Source organism: Plecotus auritus (genome assembly GCF_963455305.1).
Source record: "Plecotus auritus genome assembly, chromosome: 6".
Taxonomy (NCBI): Eukaryota; Metazoa; Chordata; class Mammalia; order Chiroptera; family Vespertilionidae; genus Plecotus; species Plecotus auritus.
In genome coordinates, this window is record NC_137773.1 from 89,716,548 (window position 1) to 89,740,712 (window position 24,165).

The 24,165-nt window shown below is 49.0% G+C and overlaps 1 protein-coding gene across 2 annotated transcripts; it reads left to right on the forward strand.

The window, feature by feature from the left end:
* Positions 1-814: 814 nt before the first annotated feature.
* TSPAN16 (tetraspanin 16) lies at positions 815-17,947 on the forward strand (the record flags this gene model as incomplete). 2 transcript variants are annotated; one of them, XM_080673895.1, is made up of 7 exons in its annotated part: positions 815-883; positions 2,876-3,073; positions 6,423-6,497; positions 8,420-8,527; positions 10,825-10,977; positions 12,970-13,053; positions 17,900-17,947. In XM_080673895.1, 7 exons carry the CDS (start codon positions 815-817, stop codon positions 17,945-17,947), a joined length of 735 nt encoding a protein of 244 aa, XP_080530021.1. The 2 variants fall into 2 exon arrangements, with proteins under 2 accessions (XP_080530021.1, XP_080530022.1); XM_080673896.1 differs by lacking the exon at positions 6,423-6,497.
* Positions 17,948-24,165: the final 6,218 nt, after the last annotated feature.

Consider the following 24,165-nt stretch of genomic DNA (forward strand, 5'->3'; position numbering starts at 1 on the left):
TGAGAAGGATGGGCCAAATGAGTAATGTGTGGGCAGGGGCTTTGAACCCAGTGGCTTGTCGTTAGATTCCTGGGTCACAGTGCCTTTTTGTTGTGTTAATCCTCACCCGAGGATATTTTTTCCATTGATTCTTAGGGAGAGTGGAAGAGAGAGGGAAAGACAGAGAGAAACATCGATGTAGGTGAAACACCTCATTTGGTTGCCTCCTGCATGAGCCTTGATCAGGGCCCCGGACAGGGAGAAGCCTGCAACCGAGGTACATGCCCTTGACTGGAATCGAATCCTGGACACTTTGGACCCCAGGCCGACACTCTATCCACTGAGCCAACCCGGCTAGGGCCATAGTGCCTTTTGATGCATTCATTCCACACTGGTGTCTTGGAGCACGTACTGTGTAGCAGGCTTTGGGAATACAGCCACGAAGGGGACAGTGAAGGCCCTTTCTCCCTTGGCGCCCCCCAGTCTAGCATTAACCACGTAAGTGGTCAGTGCTGAGCATTCTACCCACAGGACCCTATGGCATCTGGGGGTACCAGGTGGCACACCATGCCTTTTTTCCACGCCTCACGTGTCCTGTTTGGAGGAGCCGGCAGGAAGGCAGTTTGGGGCACCTGCTCCAATTGTGATGTGATAAAGGCTGGTGACTGAACCCCTCTCCTGCAGATGGTCAGGCAGTCAGAAGAGAGAGGGGTAGAGCAAGTCAGCTTTAGTGACCCCCGCCCCCCAACCCCCAGACCTCTACCATCTCAGGAAACAGTAGCCCAGAGGTGTAGGAAGATGCTGACTTCATGTCCAGGGCACCCAGTCTGCCAACATGGCTGAGATGCACACTCCCTATTCTTCCTTGAAGAGGCTGTTATCTTTCCTCAATGGCTTCATGGCTGTAAGTATGTCACAACCCAGGCCCCCAGGCTTCACAGCCCTTCCTCCACGGCTAACTCCTTCGAAGACAGAAATAAGTTGATCCAAATTCATTGGCATCCAGCTCTGTGGTCCCCAGGGAAGCAGGAGGAATGTAGGGCAGGCTGAGGAGGAGCAGGACATGTTGGGAACAGGGGTAGCCTCCACTGACCCAGAGCTGGTGAAAATCACAGACGAGTGTGATCTGGGAGCCCGGAGTCAGCGGAGGACCGCTTGGCTCTAAGTCAAATCCTGCAGAAAACGAAATTGTGTTGGGAGGGCAGGAGGGAGTGGTCATTTTCTGATCCTTTAAATTTTTCAAAAACGTTGTTTTCTTTCTATGAAAATAACTCAGCATGTGCATTATTCAAGAAGTGATTGTTTTTATAGTAGAGCAGTCTAAGGACAGGCTGCCGGGAAAGAGAAAGCTATTCAATATCACTCCTCGTTACCTGTACTGTGTCATTTCGATGGGAATGAAAGGAGACAGCGCATTTAAGGGGCTCATGCCTAACATGGGAACATTGCTCAATAAAAACCATCATCTTAGCCCGGCCGGTGGCTCAGCGGTTGAGCATTCACCTAGGAGCCAAGAGGTCACTGGTTTGATTCCCGGCCAGGGCACATGCCCAGGTTGTGGGCCTGATCCCCAGTGGCGGGGGGTGGGGATGGTGCAGGATGATTCTCTCTCATCATTGATTTTTCTATCTCTCTCTTCCTTTCTGAAATTAATAAAAGTTAAAAATAAAAAAATAAATAAAATAAAAACTTCCTAAGGCATTGAAAACATCTTTTTGTACTAATAAACATTTTCCTACAATAGGGGTCAGCACAGTACACCCAGACAGATAGATGGATAGATAGATAGATAAATAGGTAAGTACATAAAATATATTTGTAAATTTAAAAAATTGTTTGCAAATTGAATATGGCTGTTTTTGAGGCACACCACCATAGCTGAGTTCTTTCCAAAGAGAATTTACAGCCCTGGCTGGCTGGCTGGCTCAGTGGGTTGGAGCGTCCTCCTGGTACACCAAAAGGTTGCAGGTGTGATTTCCAGTCAGGATACATACCTGGGTTGTGGGTTTGATCCCTGGGCCAGACACATACAGGAGGCAACCAATCAATGTTTTCTCTCTCACGTTGATGTTTCTCTCTCTCTCCCTTCCTCTATCTCTACAAATCTATACAAATATATCCTCAGGTAAGGATTAGATAAAAGTGAACTTATAGTCTACAGAGCTCATGATATCTGGGGCTTTTCAGAAAAAAAAATTACCACCCCCTCTCCTACAGCATCATTTAAAGTAACCGTGTATGGTGCCAGGGCATGGCCTTACCATGACTTACCTATCCGCTCTGTCTTAGTGGTTGCTTCAGTAATTTTTGATGCTTTGTCCTTAAGGAACATCCTGGTACTGAGGCAAATATGTGACTTTTCCTTAAGCCGAATATCTAGAAATGGAATTTCTAGGTAAAGGTTTTTACCATATAACCTTTAAGGTGTTTTTTTGTTTGTTTGTTTTTTAAAATATATTTTTATTATTGATTTCAGAGAGGAAAAGAGAGGGAGAGAGAGATAGAAACATCAATGAGGAGAGAGAACCATTGATTGGCTGCCTCCTGCACGCTCCACAACCCGGGCATTATGCCCTCACTGGGAATCGAGCTGTGACCTCCTGGTTCATAGGTGGATGCTCAACCACTGAGCCACACCTGCTGGGCTAACCTTTAAGGTTTTAAATATAAATTGCAAGTGTCCCCCCCCCCCAAAAAAAAAACAACAAATAAAGTTTGTTGCCTGGCAGAAATGTATGAGAATATTTCTCCTCATCCTCTCCAACACAGGGTATGATCAACGTTTTAATGTTTTTGCTAATCATATTGGCCTTCACTCTCCTGTCCCTCCCTGAGGAGAGTTTCTTTTGTAAACAACTAACAGTCTGCCTTTCCATTTCTGATTCATGTTCTAAAGATATCTGGCGTGATCCTCATTGGCCTGGGCATCTATGTCAAGTTCAGAGGGGCCGTCCTCACAAGTGTCCTCGGGGTGTTCTCTACATACCTGTTCCACGTTGGCTACCTGTGTCTGGTGATGGGCTGCCTCACAGTGCTGCTGGGCTTCGCCGGGTGTTATGCCACAACCAAAGAAAGCAGAGGCATTCTCTTGTTTGTAAGTTGGGTCTGCATGCAAACCCCAAAACTCTCCCCGCACATAGGAATCCTTTACTGTACATACTGTAAATCCCTCCCACCCATTTACAGTGTTCATGGCGTCTCATGTGATGGCATCAATACATACATCTTTTTTTTTATGATGTGTCTCACTTAGAACTCCTTTCCTACCCAAGGTCATAAATTTACCCTCCTAGGTTTTCTCCCTGGACTTTAACCATGTGTGTGGTGTGAAGTAGGGATCTGACTTATACTGTCTCCCTTACTGAGTGGCCCCTCTGGTCCTCCTCTGTCTACATGAGTTTCCATTGTGTTTGGGTCTGGCCTGGGCATGCTGTTCTTTCCATCCCACTAACACAACACTGGGAATCGTCATACATGAACAAGTACCTGCTCAAGTACATGGGGTATGAAAGTATTGAGCATGGCCATGCAGATAGCATGTCCCAGATTTTACGTGCTTTATTTTCACACACAGCCTTGGCTAAACATCTCTTCAAAATCCAGCTCCCAGCGTCCCCATTCCCATTTCCCTCAGAGTCTTGTTGGAGTGGATTATCCCACCTTATGTTTAATCTGTCCCCAGTGTGTTTGTTTTCCTTCCTCTACTGTGTTGTTACCAGTCTCTGGTTATTTCAATTTGGGGGTTTCAGGGAAATTCTTACTCTAGTTACCTCCCAGGCACCCTGCCCTCACCCTCCTCCTCCCTGAAGTTCCATCATCTCAATTTCCTTTCTTAATTAGGTTCAGCAAATATTTCTTTTTTTTTATTTTATACAGTTTTTTTTTTATTAAGGTATTATATGTGTACATATCTTACCATTGCCCCCCCACCCCACTCCCATACATGCCTCACCCCCCAATGTTTTGCATCCGTTGGTTACTCTTATATACATGCATATAAGTCCTTCAGTTGATCTCTTATTTCCCCCACCTCTCCCTAACCTTACTGCTGTAATTTGACAGTCTGTTTGATGCTTTACTGCCTCTGTATCTATCTTTTTGTTCATCAGTTTATAATGTTTTTCATTATCCCCAAATGAGTGAGATCATGTGGTATTTTTCTTTCATTGACTGGCTTATTTCACTTAGCATAATGTTCTCTAATTCCATCCAGGTGCCTACAAATGGTAGTAATTCCTTCTTTTTTATGGCAGCATAGTATTCCATTGTGTAGATGTACCATAGTGTTCTGATCCAGTCATCTGCTGACGGGCACTTAGGCTGTTTCCAAATCTTAGCTATGGTAAATTGTGCTGCTATGAACATAGGGGTGCACAGCAAATATTTCTTAGCCACGTCCTGTGCCTACAATATTTCATTTTATCTTTAATGTGATACGGACACTATTTTAACCATAGTTTAACTTGGAGGAATCAGAGTCCTCCCTCTCACAACCCCACATCCAACCCGTCTGCAAATCTGACCTGCTTTACCGTCAGTCTCTGTCCCTCCAAAGCCTCTGAGACCTCACTCACAAAAGCAAAGGCTTTCTGATGGATTTGGGAGCCACAGAAGGGTGTGAGCAGAGGAGGGACTTTGGGACACAGGTGCTCACGGGCGCCCTCTGGTGTCCGTGGAGGGGAACAGTGGGGGGCACCAGAGCAGAGGCACTGTGCTGGGCCAGATGGGAATGGTGGAGGCTAGGCCTGGTGGAGTTGTGGGAGGGGGTGAGAAAGGGCAGACTGGGGATAGATTCTGAAGATAGAGCCACTGGGACTTGCTGACGCCTGGTTATCTTAGTCACCCAGAGGTGATATTAATATTAATCCTCATAATCTGTTACATGAGCCACTCATCTGGGGTCCTACACCTGCTAAGCCCTGCACCCACGTTTATCCCTGTGGGCTGTGGGAAGCCCGGGGGTATATCCACTGCACTTTCCTGCCTCTCTGTGTGAGGGCCAAATAAGCCCCACCATTGCCAGCTGGGTGACTCAGCCTAAATCATCAAATAGGTCTTTAATAATAATCCTATCTAATAAAGAAGGAATATGCTAATTGACCCTCACACTGTCGCAAAGATGGCAGCACCCACAGCCAATAAGGAGGGAATATGCTAATTGACTGCCCTGCCCTCAAAGATGGCAGTGCCCACAGCCACAAGATGGCGGCGCTCAGTCCCCTCAGGCCCTCCAGGGCGGCAGACGTGCAGCGAGGCTGGGCCCGCCTGTCTCCGGAGTCCCCCGGTCCCCTCCGCCCCCCAGCCGCCCAGGGCCGCCCGAGACTCAGGTAACCAGGGCCGGATGAGGCTTGAACTGCCAACAGTGGCAGCAGCAGAGGTGTGATGGGACATTGCCTTCTCCTGATCACTGGGTCACCTCCTGCCCCTGAGGGCTCCTGGACTGTGAGAGGGGACAGGCTAGGCTGAGGGACCTCCCCCCCCTCCAGTGCATGAAAATTCATGCACCAGGCCTCTAGTAGTAGTAATAATAATCTACACTAATAAAAGAGAAAGATGCAAATTGACTGTACCTTTGCAAGGCCCACCAGCCAATCAGGAGTGAGTATGCAAATCAACACAACAAAGATGGCGACGACGCAGGCGTTCCACACCGCTCCAGCAGCTCTGGGCCTCTGGGCAGTGTGGTAAGGCGGAAAGGTGGCTCTGGCCGGAGCAAAGGCGGTGCCGGCAGCCAGGGGAAGGAAGACCCATTCTTGCACGAATCTTCCTACATCAGGCCTCTAGTAATAATAATAAGAGGCATAAATGGCAATGCATGAAAGGAAAGCCAGGAGCTGACCTTACACTACTCCCATCTGGCCTCAAGCTCCACAGAATCCACTGAGACCCCCAGAGCTGGTCCTACCTCCAGATCGTGCAGATGGGGAAACTGAGACATGGGTGGGAGGTGGCTTCTCCTTGATGGGTAACTTGGAGACCGCCCCTCTGCCTGCCAAATTTCCCATGGTTTTCCACTGTGCAAGTGAATTTATTGGAAACATTAGGCAGCGAATGCTGATATTTTCTTCTTGCACCCACCGACCTGTCCCGTCCCTCCCCTTCAGTTGTCACCCCTCTTCCCACATTGGCAGGTCTGAGGCTTCTCCCCTCCCCCTGTCCTCCCCACCCCACCCCACCCCGTCCCTGATATCTGCAACATACAGCCTTTACCGCACCTGACACATAGCCTCCCTGACGCCCATAAAGTGCTGGGCGTGAAGTGAGGGTCCAGCTTGCTGGCTCCTAAGTCTACCCTGCATCCTGGACAAGTAGGAAAGTGACACATGAAAGAAATAGAGGCCCCTACCCCGCTGGATGTCTGTTCTTTCAAACCCGGGGCATCCCCGTGGCCTGGGGGTGGGCAGGAATGCCCAGCAGCTCCAGCTCCCTTCCGTGTCTTCCAGTGCTTCCTGTGGATGGTTGTCGTCCTCATTGTGGAAATCACGGTCGCCACACTGGTCCTTGCCTTCCTCCCAATTGTAAGTAGAGTGCTGCTTCTTCCCTTCAGCATTAGAAATAACAGACTCAGCCCTAGCCGGTTTGGCTCTGTGGATAGAGCTTTGGTCTTCGGACAGAAGGGTCCCAGGTTCCATTCTGGTCAAGGGCACATACCTGGGTTGCGGGCTAGATCCCCAGTGTGGGGCGTGCAGGAGGCAGCTGATCAATGATTCTCTCTCATCATTGATGTTTCTATCTCTCTCTCCCTTTCCCTTCCTCTCTGAAATCAATTAAAAATATTTTTTTTTAAAAAAAAGAAAGAAACAGACTCAACTGAAGTCCCCCATCCCACCCCAGGCGGGAGGCACTCAGGCTCTGGGCTGCTCACGGATGGAGATCCGGGATGGCCGGCCCGCAGGTCCCGAGGAGGGAGATTGGGCCTTTAAAGATGCCGTGAAAAGCCAAAAACCTCAGGCCTCCCCTTGAAGGCCCCAAGAAACTGTCCCCGTTCATCTGACCATCTGTCCTGCTCTGGGTGGTGGGCGGTAAGGAGCAATGGGAAACGCCGTACACGTTGTTGGGCTTTGGAATATGTTGAAATCAGGGGACTGTTTGGCAAAATCCATCCAAATGACAAACAGATGCTTTGACCCCACCATCCCATTTTTATCCAAGGATCTGTGTGTCTGTGGGCAGAATGACATGCATTCAGGGATTGCAAAGTCCCCGGCCTCGTGAGCATCACTGGAGGGGGCAGTTCATGACAACCATCACAAGACAGTCTGATGCAGGTGGACAGAAGGAAGGAGAAAGCCGTCCATGAACAAGATGGCACTTTCTTCAGGACGCAGTGATGTCCTCATTTGTGTCCCCCAAGAGGCCAACTCGGAGAAAAGAATTTGAAGGCTCCTGGTTCAATTGAGACGTAACCCCAAGAAGCACCTGTAGGACAGGGAAGCGAGGCAGGGAAGGGAATGCAGTTTGTAAAAGGTGACATTGCAGGCAGCTGGGTTCAGCCCTGCTGGGGGCACTGGGCACCCGGAGCAGGACACACAGCTGCTTCTCCACCCAAGGGCCCAGGAAGCTGCAGTATTGACCCCCCACCTCCCGTCAGCCACTTGCGTGCTGCTCCCTGGATGCCAGTGTCTGAGAGGCCACAGGAAGCCCTCGGTCGCTGGCAGTGGGAAGCAGGCACAGGAGCACGGAAATGACAAAGGCCATCGGCACGTAAGCAGGGGACCGAGAGCAATGGCCTCCCTTGTTGGCGACCAGCCAGGTGCAGACTGAGTCCCAGGAAGCCAGGAGGAAAGTCATCGGATGTGCTTGCTCTGACACACATAGGATGTCTCTTCTGGGGACACAGGAAGCAGTGACAGTCGTTGTGGTGTGGGAGGAACTTGTTGGCTGGGAGAAAAAGGTGGGAGGGAGACTTTTCATGGTCTACCCGTCTGTGCTTTGTGAATTTTGAACCATGTGACTATATCACCTCTTCAGGGGAAATGTTTAAAATTTAGACCTTTATTTAAAAAGTAGAAAATTAAATGTGTTTCTTTTGTGCACAGAGAGATGCAGCTGAGAGAGAGAGAGAGAGAGAGAGAGAGAGAGAGAGAGAGAGAGAGATTCAGTTGCTAACGATGATATTCAAGTCTTTAATAGAATTACAGCCAAATTGCGGGGGGGTGGGCGCAGATGTGTGGGCGATTGGAAAGAGCAGATGATTCAAACTGGTTTGTGATGGATACGACCAGATGCGCTCGGCTCTCGACCCACGCGCTCCCTGTGCCTCCCTGGGCTGACGGGAGCCTGAATTTGCCATCCGCCAGTGCAGACCCATGGCTGAGGGGAGGGACCGTGAAGGAAGCAAAAGGGAAGCCCCCTCCCCCTGGCTCTGTCCCCAAGAAACCTCACCAAATGGGGCACCTTGCTGTTTTGTGTATTCATGGCTTCCCCTTTCACCTTTGAGGTTCAAGAAGCAGCCCTGGAACACACCTTTGTGACCCTGAAGAAGAATTACAGGGGTTACAATGAGCCAGATGACTTTTCCATGGAATGGAACTTGGTCATGGAGAAGGTGAGAGTCCAATCTTTTTTTTAATGTGGTAAAATATCTATATACTAGTGGCCCGGTGCATGAAATTCATGCACGGGGGTAAGGGGGAGGGTGTCTTTCAGCCCGGCCTGCACCCTCTCCAATCTGGGACCCCTCAGGGGATAATCAGCAGTAGGACATCCCTCTCACAATCCAGAACTGCTGGCTCCTAACCCCTCACCTGCCTGCCTGATTGCCCCTAACCACCTCTGCCTTGGCCCCACATCCGGGACCCAGGATTCCCTCCTCCAGCCGACCACAGGCACCTGAGATCCGGGCTTCCCTCCCTCTGGTCAGCCATAGGCGCCCAGGCCGGCTGCAGCCGCAGGGGATGGTGGGCAGGTGGCTTCGCCTGGGCTGCAGCCGCAAGTGCTGGCGCCCAGGACCGCGGGGTGGGCGGCTTCTCCGTCTCCTGTGCCACAGCCAGCTGCAGGTACTGGTGCCCGGGACTGTGAGGTGGGCGGCTTCTCTGTCTACCAGGCTGTAGCCAGCTGCAGGTGCTGGCGCCTGGACCACAGGCAGGTGGCTTCTCCGTCTTCCCTGGGATGCAGTGTGGGTGACTTCTCCGGCTGGCTGCAGCCTGGGATCATGGGACAGGCGGCTTCTACTTCTCCCAGCTGCACCCAGCCTCAGGCGCTGGGGCCCCGTTTCTCCATCTCCCCCAGGACGTGGGGCTTCTGCTGCTGGCTGCGGCCTGGGATCACGGGGCAAGAGGCTTCTTTGTCTCCCTGGCCCCAGTCAGCCTCAGGCACTGGGGCCCAATTTCTCCCACTCCCACAGGCCCAGAGCGGCTGGGGGGCGGAGCTGCCGCCATCTTTTCAGGTTAATTTGCATGCTCACTCTGATTGGCTGTTGGGTATAGCGGAGTGACGGTAATTTGCATGTTTCTCTTTTATTAGTGTAGATATAAAAGCATAAGCGACTGTTAACATTAGTCGACTGAATGACTGGTTGCTATGACCATGCACTGACCGCCAGGGGGCAGATGCTCAATGCAGGAGCTGCCCCCTGGTGATCAGTTCGCTCCCACAGCCAACCTCCCACGGCTGGCCAACCTCCTGAGGTCCCTCCCCCTGGCCGGCTGGCCCCGATCAGCCCCGATCAGCCTCGATCGCCGGCCAGGCCAAGGGACCCCACCCACACAGGAATTTGTGCACCGGGCCTCTAGTACATAACATAAAATTTACCATCTTAACTATTGTTAAGTGGCATTAAGCACACTCACATTGTTGTGCAGCCATCACCACCATCCAGCTCGAGAACTTTCTCATCTTCACAAACTGAAACTCTGTCCCCATTAAACACTCACTTCCCATTCTCCCCTCCCCCATCCCGGGCACCCACCATCTACTTTCTGTCTCTATTAATCTGACTCCTCTGGGGACCTCATATAAGTGGAATCACACATGTTGTAGCATGGGTCAGAATTCCCTTCCTTTTGTATGGATACAGCACATTTTGTTTACCCATCATCCATCAGTGGACATTTGAGTTGTTCCCACCTTTGGGGTGTTGTAAAAAATGCCACTATGAACATGGTGTGCAAATCCTTCTTGGGTGTTTGAGAACCTGCTTTCAATTATTTTTAAAAATATATTTTTATTTATTTTCCTCCTCAAAAGCTAGTGCCATAGCCTGGCCGGCATGGCTCAGTGGTTGAGCATCGACCTATGAACTAGGAGGTCACGGTTTGATTCCCCATCAGGCACACTGTCGGTTTGCAGCCTGGATCCCCAGTAGGGGGTGTGCAGGAGGCAGCCGATCAATGGTTCTCTCTCATCATTGATGTTTCTATCTCTCCCTCTCCCTTCCTCTCTGAAATCAATAAAAAAGAAAAAAGAAAAAGAAAAACAGTGTATTTAGGTCTAATTAAAAAAAAAAAAAAAAAAAAAAAAAAAAAAAAAAAAGAGGGAACAATCTATCTAAAGGCCCCGAGGCTGGCACTTGCTAAGTGTGTTTGAGAAACATCAAGGAGACAGGGAGGCTAAAGCTGGGAAAGTAAAAGGGAGAGTGGGCAGAGATGAGGGCCTGGAGGCGACAGGGCCGGTCTTGCAGGGCCTGGCTGGCCATGATGAGGACTTTAGCTTTTACCCCAAGTCAGATGAGAACCACAGAGCGTTCTGAGGCATGATGGGGTGGGGGGAAGGGAGGCACTAGCCCAGGCCCTGGAATATTGTGACTGCTGTCTACATAGTAGCCATGGTGACTGTGACTTCTATTGTTCTTATTATTTTAATATGAGAAAGGAAGTCTTCAGGTGTTTATTCTCCTCTCTGCAGCTGAAGTGCTGTGGGGTGAAGAACTACACGGATTTTTCTGGTTCCTCCTTTGAGATGACGACGGGCTACACCTACCCCAGGAGCTGCTGCAAGTCCATCGGGACTGCGGCCTGTACCGGGCGCAATGTGTCCTCCGATGTCATCCACCAGGCGGTAACTCCCGATTTTGTTTGCCACCACCATGGTAGACCCCGAGGGCTGGGGACTTTCATAAAAATTGCATATTTGCCCTGGCTGGTGTGACTCAGTTGGAGTGTCGTCCTATACACCAAAAGGTGGTGGGATCGATTTCTGGTCAGGGCACGTTCCCAGGTTGCAGGTTTGATCCCCCATGATTGGTGTTTCTCTCTCAGGTTGATGTTTCTCTCTCTGTCTCTCTGTCTCTCTGACTCTCTGTCTCTCTGCATGCTCCCTACCCAGGATCGAGCCCACAACCTGGACATGTGCCCTGACTGGGAAGTGAACCAGCAACGTTTTGGTACCAGGATGATGTTCAATGAACTGAGCCACACTGGCCAGGGCTGGGCATTCACTTTAATTCAACCCCCATCGCATCCCTCCAGGCTCTTCTCCCATTTTACAGATGAGGAAACTGAGGCACAGAGAGCTTCCCACAGCCAGGGAGGGAAGCTCTTTAAACCCCCGCCCAGCTTCCTCTTGACCTCTGTCATGAGTGAATGAACACGGATCTTCTCTGAGGGAAGAGATAAGAATCATTCATTAATTCATTCATCACCCTGAATGGCTCCTGCTGGGAGCTGGACCCCGGGACTCAGAGATGAACACACTGGCCCCTTGGGCCCTGCACAACCTCTTCTCCTTCGACTCACACCCTCACTCATCCTGCTGCAGCCACACCGGCCTCCTCCATGCAGCACAAACACATCAGGCGCCTGCCAGCCTCAGGGGCTTTGCAAAGGCTGTTCCTTCTGCCTGGAATTCTCTTCCCCAAAATGTCTTCCTACCTCACTTCCTTCTGGTCTGTGCTCCATTGAGACTATTCCCGAGCCCCTCTCTATACTAGGATCTCCCCCCAAATCACCATCACACTTCATCTCCCTACTCTGCTTCAGTGTCTGTCCGGTGCTTAACCAGTACCTATCACCTGGTTTCCCCACTCAAATGTCGGCCCCACCAAGGCAAGAATTTTGTCTGTTTTCACATTGCTGGGTTCCAGCGCCCAGTGCCTCGCACACAATAGGCACTTAATAAATACTCATTATGGGAAGGGGGCTACTGAACTGCCAACAGTGAGCACAAGGCAGCCCAAGCTTCCAAAAACAAGAGGTGCTGGGGGCCTAGAAGGCGAGGGGCATCTCAGTGGCCGCAGCAAGGGGAGTGGGGCCTGCTCTGCTCACCCACTGAGTCTGGTCTCTTCATCTGTCTGAGCCTCAGTTTCTTCACTTATAAAACAGAGAACCCAGCTGGCGTGACCCAGTGGTTGAGCGTCAACCTACGAACCAGGAGGTCACGGTTCGATTCCTGGTCAGGGCACATGCCCGGGTTGCTGGCTCGATCCCCAGTGGGGGGGGGGGGTGCAGGAGGCAGCTGATCAATGATTCTCTCTCATCATTGATGTTTCTATCCCTCTCCCTTCCTCTCTGAAATCAATAAAAATATATTTGGGAAAAAAAGAGAAAATAAATACCTACCTTATGGGGTTTTAAGAAACGAGTGAGAAGGTACTAGAAACACGTTAGCCCTTCTGTTCATATATAAAGAACACTCAGAAATAACTAATAGTTCCTGAATGCTGGCTCTGTGTCAGGCCATTGCTATGTACTTCGTGTAAATTCTTTCTCTTAATCCACTCAAAAATCTTGTGAGGCGGACCCAGTTGGGAAACTGAGGCACAGAAATGGGGAGTGACCTCTCCAACGTCCCACAGTTAGCAATGACTTGCACAGATGGATACTGGGGAGTGTTCTGGGGTGTGTGTGTGGGAAGAACGAAGAAGCTAGGACAATGCTGGAATGTTGGGGGGCAGTCTAGCGAGACGGAGCCAAGGTCCTGTAGCTTGGTCCCTTTATCCTCCCTGAATCTGAGGGCAGTTTGAATGGCCCAAAAAGGGGTGGGTGGTGACAGGGCCCCGGAGCCTCTGAGCCCCTAACCAGGTCCCGCCTGCTTTGATATTTGTACCTGCAGGGCTGTTTTCCCAAGCTCCTGAAAATAGCCAAGACTCAGGGTGTCAACCTGAGTGCAGGCTCACTGGGGGCAGCAGTGATACAGGTAAGCCCAGCTCCCCTGGGACACACTAAACGCTTTTATTGAGCACCTACTGCATGCCAAGCACTGTTCAGGGCACCGAGGACACAACAGTGATGAAAAAAAAGACAAAAATCCCTGCCAATGTGGCACTGACATTCAAGTGGGGGAGGCAGTAAAACATGGTGATGGAATAAGGAAGATTAGGGAGGGCCTGTCTGAGGAGGTGACAGCTGGCCAGTGACCTGAGGAAAAGCCATGTGTGTATACGGGGGGAGGGCAGAGGGAACAGTTGGTGCAAAGGCCCTGAGGCTGGGATAAGCTTGACTTATTCAAGGACCAGCAGGGAGGCCCCTGTGGCTGAAGCAGGATGGACAAGAAGAGGAGATGAGGGCAGGTTGATGCAGGCAAGGTAATATTAAGGCCTTGTGGGATACAGAGAGGGGTTTGGCTTTCTTCTGAGAATAACAGAAAGGCAGTAGAAAGGTTTTTCACATCTTTTTTACTCCACAAACTTTATTGAGCACCTACTAGGTGTCTACAAACTTTATTGTAGACACCAAGGATACAATTTAGAATTATAAAAACAAAAATCTCTGCTGTCATGGAGCTGACCTTCTACCCAGCAGGGATAGGTGAGAAATATGATTTTTAAATTGGAAAATGTGGCCCTGGCCAGGTAGCTCAGTTGGTTGAAATTCTGTACTGATATGCCAAGGTTGCAGGTTCGATCCCCAGTCAGGGCACATACAAGAATCAACCAATGGCCCTAGCTGGTTTGGCTCTGTGGATAGAGTGTTGGCCCGCAGACTGAAGGGTCCCGGGTTCGATTCTGGTCAAGGGCATGTACCTCAATTGCAGGCTTGATCCCCAGCGCCGGTCGGGGCACATGCAGGAGGCAACCAATCATGTGTCTCTCTCACATCAAAGTTTTTCACTCTCTCTAAAAATCAATGGAAAAATATCCTCAAGTGAGGATTAACAAAAAAAGAAAAAGAAAGAAAAGAAAAAAGAGGAAGGGTGAGGAAGGCATGTGGGTGCTGGGGGATTCAAGTGAGAAGCACTTACCCTGGGGACATGCCCTCTTCATCCAGCTAATGAGTCTGGCCTACACTTCTCTGGTGGAAGGCCTGAGTGGGCAAGGGCTGGGGCTCCGGACTCTGGTCCTAGTTATGTCACTCACTAGCTGTCTGACTGTGCATTAGGACGACAGCCTCCCTCATTTGTAAAATGGGCTGCCCCGTTGTTTGCTGTTAAGCACTGATGAGGAGGAGCGTCAGAGGCTTTGCGAAATGCCCTATGATTCTGGGAAGTTATTGTCATCAACCCGAGAGAGGTCTTATCCAAGGCAGGGATCACAGGGAGGCAGAGGCAGCGAGATGATGAGTTCTTCATGCACCACTAGAGATGCTCGAAGGCCACTCACCATGGAAACAGTATGCACAGGAGCTATTCTCATCCCTGAGCCTGTCCAAGAGGCGGCTCTTTGCTCAGAGCCAAGTTCAGATAAGCCCCAGGGAGAGAAAAATATTTTTTGTTAAAACTTTTCTTCTCCTATCTCATTTAAAGATAACTGCATAAGGCAATAACTATAAAACTGTGTTGATAGACTTATGTTAAAATGTAATTTGCATGACAATAATAGCATGAAGAAGGTTGGAGAAAACAGCTATATAGGAGCAAAGTTTTTATAGGCTACTGAAATTAATTTACTCTTAATCCAAGCAAGACTGTAAAAAGTAAAGATGTTCATTGTAATCCCCAGGTGGCTGGGCGTCATCCTGTGCACTGAAAGGTGTCCAGTTCCATCCTGGTCAGGTCACACCTGGGTTTCAGGTTTGATCCCAACTAGGGAGCATGCAAGAGGCAGCCAATCAATGTTTTGCTCTCACATATTTGTTTCTCTTTCTCTCTTCCTTCTTCTCTCTCTTTAAAAAATCAATGAGCCCTGGCTGGTTTGGCTCAGTGGATGGAGCATCGGCCTGCAGACTGAAGGGTCCCAGGTTCGATTCCAGTCAAGGGCATGTACCTTGGTTTCGGGCACATCCCCAGTGGGGGGTGTGCAGGAGGCAGCTGATTGACATTTCTCTCTCATCAATGTTTCTAACTCTCTATCCCTCTCCCTTACTCTCTGTAAAAAATCAATAAAATATATACATATATTTTAAAAATCAATGAAAAGATTTTTTTGAAAAATTAAAAATAACACTGCTTTATGACCCAGTGACTCCACCTCTGGGTATATATCTGAAGAAACCCAAAATACTAATTGGAAAGAATATATGCACGCTTTGTTCATTGCAGCATTATTTATAACTAGAGGCCCAGTGCACGAAATTCGTGCACGGGGCAGGGGTTGTCCCTCAGCCCAGCCTGCACCCTCTCCAATCTGGGACCCCTTGAGGAATGTCCGACTGCCCGTTTAGGCCCGATCCAGTAGGATCGGGCCTAAACGGGCAGTCGGACATCCCTCTCACAATCCAGGACTGCTGGCTCCCAACTGCTCGCCTGCCTGCCTTCCTGATTGCCCCTAACCGCTTCTGCCTGCCAGCCTGATCACTCCCTAACCACTCCCCTGACAGCCTGATTGATGCCTAACTGCTCCCCTGCCAGCCTCTTTGCCCCTAACTGCCCTCCCCTGCAGGCCTGGTCCCCCCCAACTGCCCTCCCCTGCAGGCCTGGTCACCCCTAACTGCCCTCCCCTGCAGGCCTGGTACCCCCCAACTGCTCTCCCCTGCAGGCCTGGGTCCCCCCCAACTGCCTTCCCTGCAGGCCCAGCCACCCCCAACTGCCCTCCCTTGCAGGCCTGGTTCCTCCCAAGTGCCCTCCCCTGCTGGCCATCTTGTGGTGGCCATCTTGTGTCCACATGGGGGCAGCCATCTTTGACCACATGGGGGCAGCCATCTTGTGTGTTGGAGTGATGGTCAATTTGCATATTACTCTTTTATTAGCTAGGATAGCCAAGATATGGATGCAACCCCAGTGGCCATCAATAGATGAACAAATAAAAAAAAATGATGTTTCTATTTTTTTAATACAAATTAAAAGATTTTTAAAATTTATATTTTTATTTATTTCAGAGAGGAAGGGAGAGGGAGAGAGTGATAGAAGCATAAATGATGAGAGAGAATCATTGACCAGTTGCCTCCTGCACGCCCCCTACTGGGGATCAAGCCCACAACCTGGGCATCTGCCCTGACCCGGAATCGAACCATGACCTCCTGGTTCATAGGTCGACACTCAACCACTGAGCCATACAGGTCAGGCTCTCAGTGATGTTTCTCTCTCTCTCTCCGTCTCCCTTCCTTTCTCTGAAATCAATAACAACGTATTTTTTTAAAAAGAAGATAAAATCATTTAAAAATGAAGAAGAAGAAGAAGAAGAAGAAGGGGAGGAGGAAGGGGAGGAGGAAAGGGAAGAAGGAGAGGAAAAAGAAGAGGAAGAGGAAGAAGAAAGGACCTGAGGCTGCATGGCACCTGACGGGGGCGAGAGACCTCAGGCCACACCCCCCGCCCCGGAGGGCTTGACGGGGACCTCAGGCTGCGCCCCCCTCCCTCCTGCCCCAGTGCTGGGCCGGGGAACCTCAGGCCTTGCCCCTCGCCTGGCGGGGCTTGATGGGGACCTCAGGCCATGGCCCCCACCCAGTGGGGCTTGACAGGGGTGGGGCTGGCCGGGTCCCCTGCGTTTTCGAAGTGTGTGTGGGTGGTGGGCAGGGACTTGACTCCAGGTCAGGGGTGGGCAAACTTTTTGACTCGAGGGCCACAATGGGTTCTTAAACTGGACCGGAGGGCCGGAACAAAAGCATGGATGGAGTGTTTGTGTGAACTAATATAAATTCGAAGTAAAGGAGCGGAGGGGAGAGCAAGAGAACCCTCCGCTCTTTCGGCTCCACGGGCCGGATAGAACAGCCGAAAGGGCCGGATCCGGCCCGCGGGCCATAGTTTGCCCACGGCTGCTCTAGGTCCTGCGCCATGCCCCAGACTCTGACAGGAGGGAGATTTTCATATACATTTTACTAATTTTCTTTCATCTCTGACACTTCTATTATAGAGAAAGGGCAAATAGCAATATTAAAATATTTCCTCTAATTAATTCCCTTTTAATGTGCATGAATTTCGTGCACTGGGCCACTAGTAGGCAATAATATTGTAGGGACTATATACAGTGCCAGGTGGGCCCTGAAATATGGGGAGGACCACTTTGTAAAGTACAGTATATGATTATCTAACCACTATGTTGTACACTGGAAACTAATACAAAATAATATTGTATGTAAACTGTCATTGAAAAAGAAAAAAAGATCAGAAAAGTAGCTTCCAGGGGCCTCTGCAGAGGTGTGGGCAGAGTTAAGGAAAATGAGGGATGTTGAGGCACTCAGGGGCTAGCAACTTGGGGAGCTGTTACTTCTCCTAGTCCTGAAGAGCTGGGGCGAGCAGGCTTGGAGCGTTCAGGATGAGCAGAAGAGAGGAGGAAGTGGGGAATACTTCAAACTTTGCCCCATCCTCCCATCTCTCACTGGTGCTTCCTATTGGCCAAATCTAACAGGAAGGAAGAAGGCAGGGGTTTCTGGGAAATGTAGTTTTCAGGACCCAGGGAAGAACAGAAGAGGGAGGAGATAAGACCTGGGGGAAGAAGCAAAGTGAGCATGACTGCTGTGCCTCCTGAAAGGCCTCCACCTTTTACCCACCACTGAAACTACGTTAACAGGTCCAAATGAGCTCCAACTTGGCCCTGAGGAACCGTAGGCCATGTGTAAAACCCTGCCCCTGCCGTTTCTGGAACAGGATGCTCCCCATCTCTGTGTATCCAATTTGATTCCGGTTCCAGAAGTCCCTCAAGTTGGTTCAGTGTTTCTTTCTTCCATTTCAGCTGCCAGGAATTCTTGCCACCTTGTTGCTGTTTGTGAAGCTGGGCTGACAGACCTGGGGAGGACAGGGCACCTGAGCCCACCTGGCTGTTGGAGATGTGGTCTCATTTTTGTTTCTCTGTGGCACTCACTGCTTTTTAAAGGGAGATTGATAATAAAAGATTGGGGATCCCGACTCCTTTCTCCTTTGCTTTATTTATTTACTTATTTTCTTTTTTTTCTTCGCTTGTTTTTCATACTAGCTGGCAATGATTTTAGTTCTAAATACCTGACATGGCCTGCCTTCACATGCAACTGTCTTATTTGATAAATTATTATGTGAAAAAAAATCTAAAATATTCACAAAAGATAACTTGTCCAAAGAAACTCCCATGTACTCCTAACCCAGATTCAGCAATCACCAAGAGTATGACATTATTTGTTTCATTATCCCCTTTTCTCTCTCTTTTTTTTTTTTTAAATATGTTTTTGAGGAGAACCAAGCTGACAGCATTGGTAAACAAAGGTCCTTGCCGCCTTGCACAACCACATTAAAATTACAACTGAAATACAGAACAACCATCATTGAGAACTGGCTGAACAGAAGTCCTACAACTAGAAAAGTAAAGAAGAAAGTACATCAAGACTAGTAGTAGGGGCGGAGGCACAGAACCAAGACACATAATTAAAATGCCAAAGGTTAAAGACAAAGAGAGAATCTTAAAAGCAGCGAGAGAAAGCATTTACCTACCTACAAGGGAGCACCCATACAACTGTCAGCTGTTTTCTCAACAGAAACTTTGCAGGCCAGAAGGGAGTGGCAAGAAATATTCAAAGTGATGAAAAGCAAGAACCTACAACCAAGATTACTCTACCCAGCAAAGCTATCATTTAGAATTAAAGGTCAGATAAAGAACTTCCCAGATAAGGAAAAGCTAAAGGAGTTCATCACCACCAAACCAGTATTACATGAAATGTTAAAGGGTCTTCGAAGAAGAAGAAGAAGAAGAAGAAGAAGAAGAAGAAGAAGAAGAAGAAGAAGAAGAAGAAAAAGATCAAAAATATGAACAATAAAATGGCAATAAATGCATGCCTATTAACAATTGAATCTAAAAATCAAAATAGCCCTGGCTGGTTTGGCTCAGTGGATAGAGCGTTGGTCTGCAGACTGAAGAGTCCTGGGTTTGATTCTGGTCAAGGGCACAACTCTGAGTTGTGGGCTCGATCCCCAATAGGGGGCATGCAGGAGGCAGCTGATCAATGATTCTCATCATTGATGTTTCTATCTCACGCTCCCTCTACCTTCCTCTCTGAAATCAATGAAAATATATTTTTTAAAATAATAATAAATAAATAAAAATAAATGAATAAGGAATCTAATGAACAAAATAAACTGATGAATAAAATATAACCAGAGGCATGGAAACATGAACATACTGATGAATCTCAGAGGGAAGGGGGGTGGGGGGCTGAGAAGAGATTAACCAAAGAATTTATATGCATATATGCGTTACCTATGGACACAGACAATAGGTGGTGAAGACCTGTGGTGAGGAGTAAACCAGGTGAAGGGAGGCAATGGGGGAAAGATGGGGGACATCTCTAATACTCTCAACAATAAAGGTTAAAATAAAATTTTTAAATGTATACATTTGTGTTCACAACCCTAATGCCATTATAACATCAGACTGAATATGTGTGTCTCCCCAAAATTTGTATGTTGAAACCTAATCCCCAAGGTGATGGTATTAGGAGGTGATTAGGTCATGAGTATGGGACCCTCATGAATGGGATTAGTGCCCTTGTAATAGAAACTCCAAAGAGCTCCCTCACCCCTCCCACCATGAGAGGACACAGTGATCTGCTGGCACCTTGGTCTTGAACTTCCCAGCCTCTATAACTGTGAGAAATGAATGTTGTTTATAACCCACCAAGGCTGATATTCTGTTATAGGAGCTTTAATGGACTAAGACAGTGGTCGGCAAACTCATTGGTCAACAGAGCCAAATATCAACAGTACAACGATTGAAATTTCTTTTGAGAGCCAAAAACTGACTTCTGCGCATGGGCCACGAAGTTTCAATTGCACTGTACGTGGGCGTCCGCACATGGTATTTTGTGGAAGAGCCACACCCAAGGGGCCAAAGAGCCGCATGTGACTCATGAGCCGCAGTTTGCCGATCACTGGACTAAGACAACAGTGAAGACAATCAGCAGCCATTCTTTGGCATCACCAAACACACAAAATGGCATTGTACATTTGGTTTCTTTGAATTGGGATCCAAACAAGCTCCACATGTTATGTGTGTCATGTCTTCTACGTCCCTTTTATTTGAATCCAGTAGTCCTGAAATTAGAGCATGCATTGCAATCCTCTAGATGTTTTGTTAAAGTCCCAATCCCTCCACCAGAGCTTCTGACTCAGGAGATCTTGAGGGCCAGGGATCTGCATTTCTAACACGTTCCCAGACAATGTTGCTGACACAGGAAACACACTTTGAGAAACCGCTGCTCTAGATTTCCTCCTTTTCCCCAACCCCGCCTACCTTTGATTTGTTGCAGGAAGTGTGTGGAATGCTGGGAATTCCACACCTTCTGGTTTTGCTGCTTCTGCTCTGTGGTGCCTTTACCTGGTTCCTCTCGCCCCTGTATTTCCTGTAAATCACTTGTTCTCAGCCCTGGCTGTACACCGGAACTCCCTGGGAGTTTAACAAAATACTCAAGCTTGGACCCCAGGGTTACCAAGTAAGGCCTAATGGACACAGAAGCCAATACTATGGCACTAGATTCTCCTTTTTTCTTTTTTAAATATGTTTTTATTGATTTCAGAGAGGAAGGGAGAGGGGGAGAGAGATAGAAACATCAGTGATGAGAGAGAATCATTGATCGGCTGCCTCCTGCACGCTCCACACTGGGGATCGAGCCCCCAGCCCTGACATGTGACCTGGAATCAAACTGCAACCTCCTGGTTCATAGGTCAATGCTCAACCACTGAGCCATGGCGGCCGGACTATGGCACTAGCTTTTGAGGAGGGAAAAAAAAAAAGCTTTTATTGTGAGGTCAACCTGCAAAGAGACAGGAGACAAGGCTCAAGTCTGTCTTCTCCTTCCAGGGTGTGGGGCAAGATTTAAGGGGTCTCATCCTGGCCAGGTAGCTTAGCTGGTTAGAGTGTCATCCTGATATACCAAGGTTATGGGTTCAATCAGGGCACATACAAGAATCAACCAATGAGTGCATAAATAAGTGGAACAACAAATTGGTGTTTCCCTCACTCTCACTCTCTTTCTCTCCCTTCCTCTCTCTCTCTAAAAATCCTATATAATAAAGAGGTAATATGCAAATTGACCCTCATGCCCTCACACAAGATGGCCACCCCCATGTGGTCAAAGATGGCCGGTAGGGGAAGGCAATTGGGGGTGATCAAACTGGCAGGGGAGGGCAGTTAGGGGCAATCAGGCTGGCAGGGGAGCAGTTAAGCATCAATCAGGCTGGCAGGGGAGTGGTTAAGGGGTGATCAGGCTGGCAGGCAGAAGCGGTTAGGGGCAATCAGGCAGGCAGGCAGGCAGGCGAGCGGTTAGGAGCCAGCAGTCCCAGATTGTGAGAGGGATGTCTGACTGCTGGTTTAGGCCCGATCCCTATGGGCAGTCGGACATCCCCCGAGGGATGCAGATTGGAGAGGGTGCAGGCTGGGCTGAGGAACACCCCCCCACACACACACACACCCAGTGCACAAATTTCGTACACTGGGCCTCTAGTCAATAAATAAAAACTAATAAATAATGTAGGGAGTTTCAACACCAGATCTTCCTGGACAACAGGTTCTGATCATGTCCGGTCCTTTGTTTCTGGCGGGGGAGCAGCTAGGGGTTCACAAGTGTTACTTGTGAGTGGTGTTCACAAGTGCTACTCACAAGTGGTGTATCGTAGGTTTAAACTTTGGTTCTGGGTCCTATTGGTGTGAACCCTGAGAACGAAGATACCTACTAAGAAGGGTTCCTGGTGGCTAACTGGGCTCAAAATTTTAAAAACAGAGCCTAGCAGCCATTTCTACACAGGGGCCTCTCACACAAACTGCACTTCAGGGAGAAGCCTGCACTGAACTGCCTGCCTCTGCACTGACTTGCCTGCCTGCACCATTTCTGCCATCTGAGCCAGCCCTGATAAAGGAGTGCCTGGAATCCTATTTCAACCCACAGGACTGAGGCTTTCCCATCCTACTGGCGCTGCAAAGCTCTGGTCAACTACAGCAGTTCTATTCTGACCAATTAGGACAGTGCCTTTTGGACCAACCAAACTTCTGAGGATTTAGAGCCCTCCTTTGCATGAGGACACACCAACCAGGGGCCAGGGGTGGGGACTTGTGTCTGTATAAGCCAGTTCTCCTGCAGCTCTGGGAGCACACTTACCTTTCCACCTAAGACTGAAAGGAACAGAACAGGCCAGAAGGCCGTGGAGCAGGTCACTGCAGCACAGAGCAGACAGACACAGCAGACCAGTGCAGACCAGCCAGGAGCAGAGCTGGCTACAGGGCGAGGCTACAGAGAGAAGGCACAGAGAGCAGGGATGGGGATCCTGGTACCGTATGCAAGCTGGAGAGTGGTCTGGCCCCAGGGCTGCCTCACAGTTGTGCTGTATCACCATTGAGGTGTTTCGCACTGAATCATTTCTTTCTTCACCACACCCCATATTGGGGATTCCTATTGTTGTTGAATTGGCACCAACATCCATCAGTTGACATTAGAAACAGGATAGGACCAGTTTGAGCTGGTCCTGTGGTTACACCATCTCCCCATCTTCTGATTTAATTGGACTGGGCTGTGGCCTGGGCATGGGGACTTAATACATTTACCCAATTAAGGGGTGGCCATGGTCACTGCTAAGAATGAACAAAACAAGGGTTTCACCCAGTGACCATAGCAGACTGAATGGATTCTTCCATTGGGGATTGCAAATGGTAATTTATCTAATTTTTCCATCTTTCTTTTGGGGAGGATAATAAAATGGGCACAGTCATATTTGCTATTGCTGCAATCAACTTCCACTTCTGTAAAACACATCTAGCTTTCTTTGGAACCAGCCCACCTCTCAGATTTCTGTCCCTAAACTAGGGGGTGGGCAAATACTCCCAGCCAGCCAATCAGTACGTTTCATCTGTCTGACCTCAGTCATTAGTTCAGGCATGGACTGGGACCCAGGTGGCCAAGAGACCTGGTTTGGGGAAGTTAACTAGGGTTACCAGGAAAAAGCAGCTTCCACCATCCCCACAGCCCCCCACAACTCACATGGTTCAGAGGGGCCACCTCATTGGGGCGAGGCTACAGAGAGAAGGCACAGAGAGCAGGGATGAGAATCCTGGTACCATATGCAAGTCTTTGGACCTAGCTCACTCAGGCTCTGCAGTTCATTCATTCGCTGAACAAACATCTGTACAGTGCCTGCTGTATGTCAGAAACAAACTGTTTTTACTCACACTTCTGATACCAAATATGTGGGGATTTTGCGTATCAAGCAAATCTGCAGACATCAGCTGGATGTCCCACAGTTCAATTCAGTTCTGAAACTAACTACCCAGAGTCCACATCAGAAGCCACAGGTTTAAGGGCTCAGTCCCACAGGACTGCCCCCATCTCAGATGCCAGTGGCAAGTGTTGTGTCCCCAGGTGAGACACACCTCTGTCTGAGTTGGTTACAGGGAGGGGTTTCCCGCCATCTTCCTTCCATTTCAGGTTTGATAACTAGAATGACTCACAAAACTCAGGAAAACACTTTACCCATTATTATGTTTATTACAAAAGCTACAACTCAGAATAAAAACATATTTAAAAATACAAATAAAAGCTACAACTCAGGAACGGTGAGATGGAAGAGATGCACAGGACAAGGTATGGGGAAGGGTGAGGGATTTCCATGACTTCTCTGGGCGTACCACCCTCCCAGCACAGCCATGTGCTCACCAACGCAGAAGCTCTTCCATAGTTTAGGGTTTTCATGGTGGTTTCCTTACAAAGACATGATGGATTAAATCATTGGCCATTGGTGACTCACTCTGTCTCCAGCCCCTCTTCTCCCAGGAGGCCAGGGGGCAGGACTGACAGTGCCAACACTCTAATCATGGCTTGGTCTTTCTGGAGACCAACTCCCATCCTGAAGCTACCAACCCCCTCCCCCAGTCTTCTGGTTAGCATACAAAAGACACTTAGCCCTCCCTCCAGAGATAACGGTTTTAAGAGATGTGTGCTAAACCTAGCCGGCTGGGCTCAGTGGATAGAGTGTCAGCCTGTGGACTGA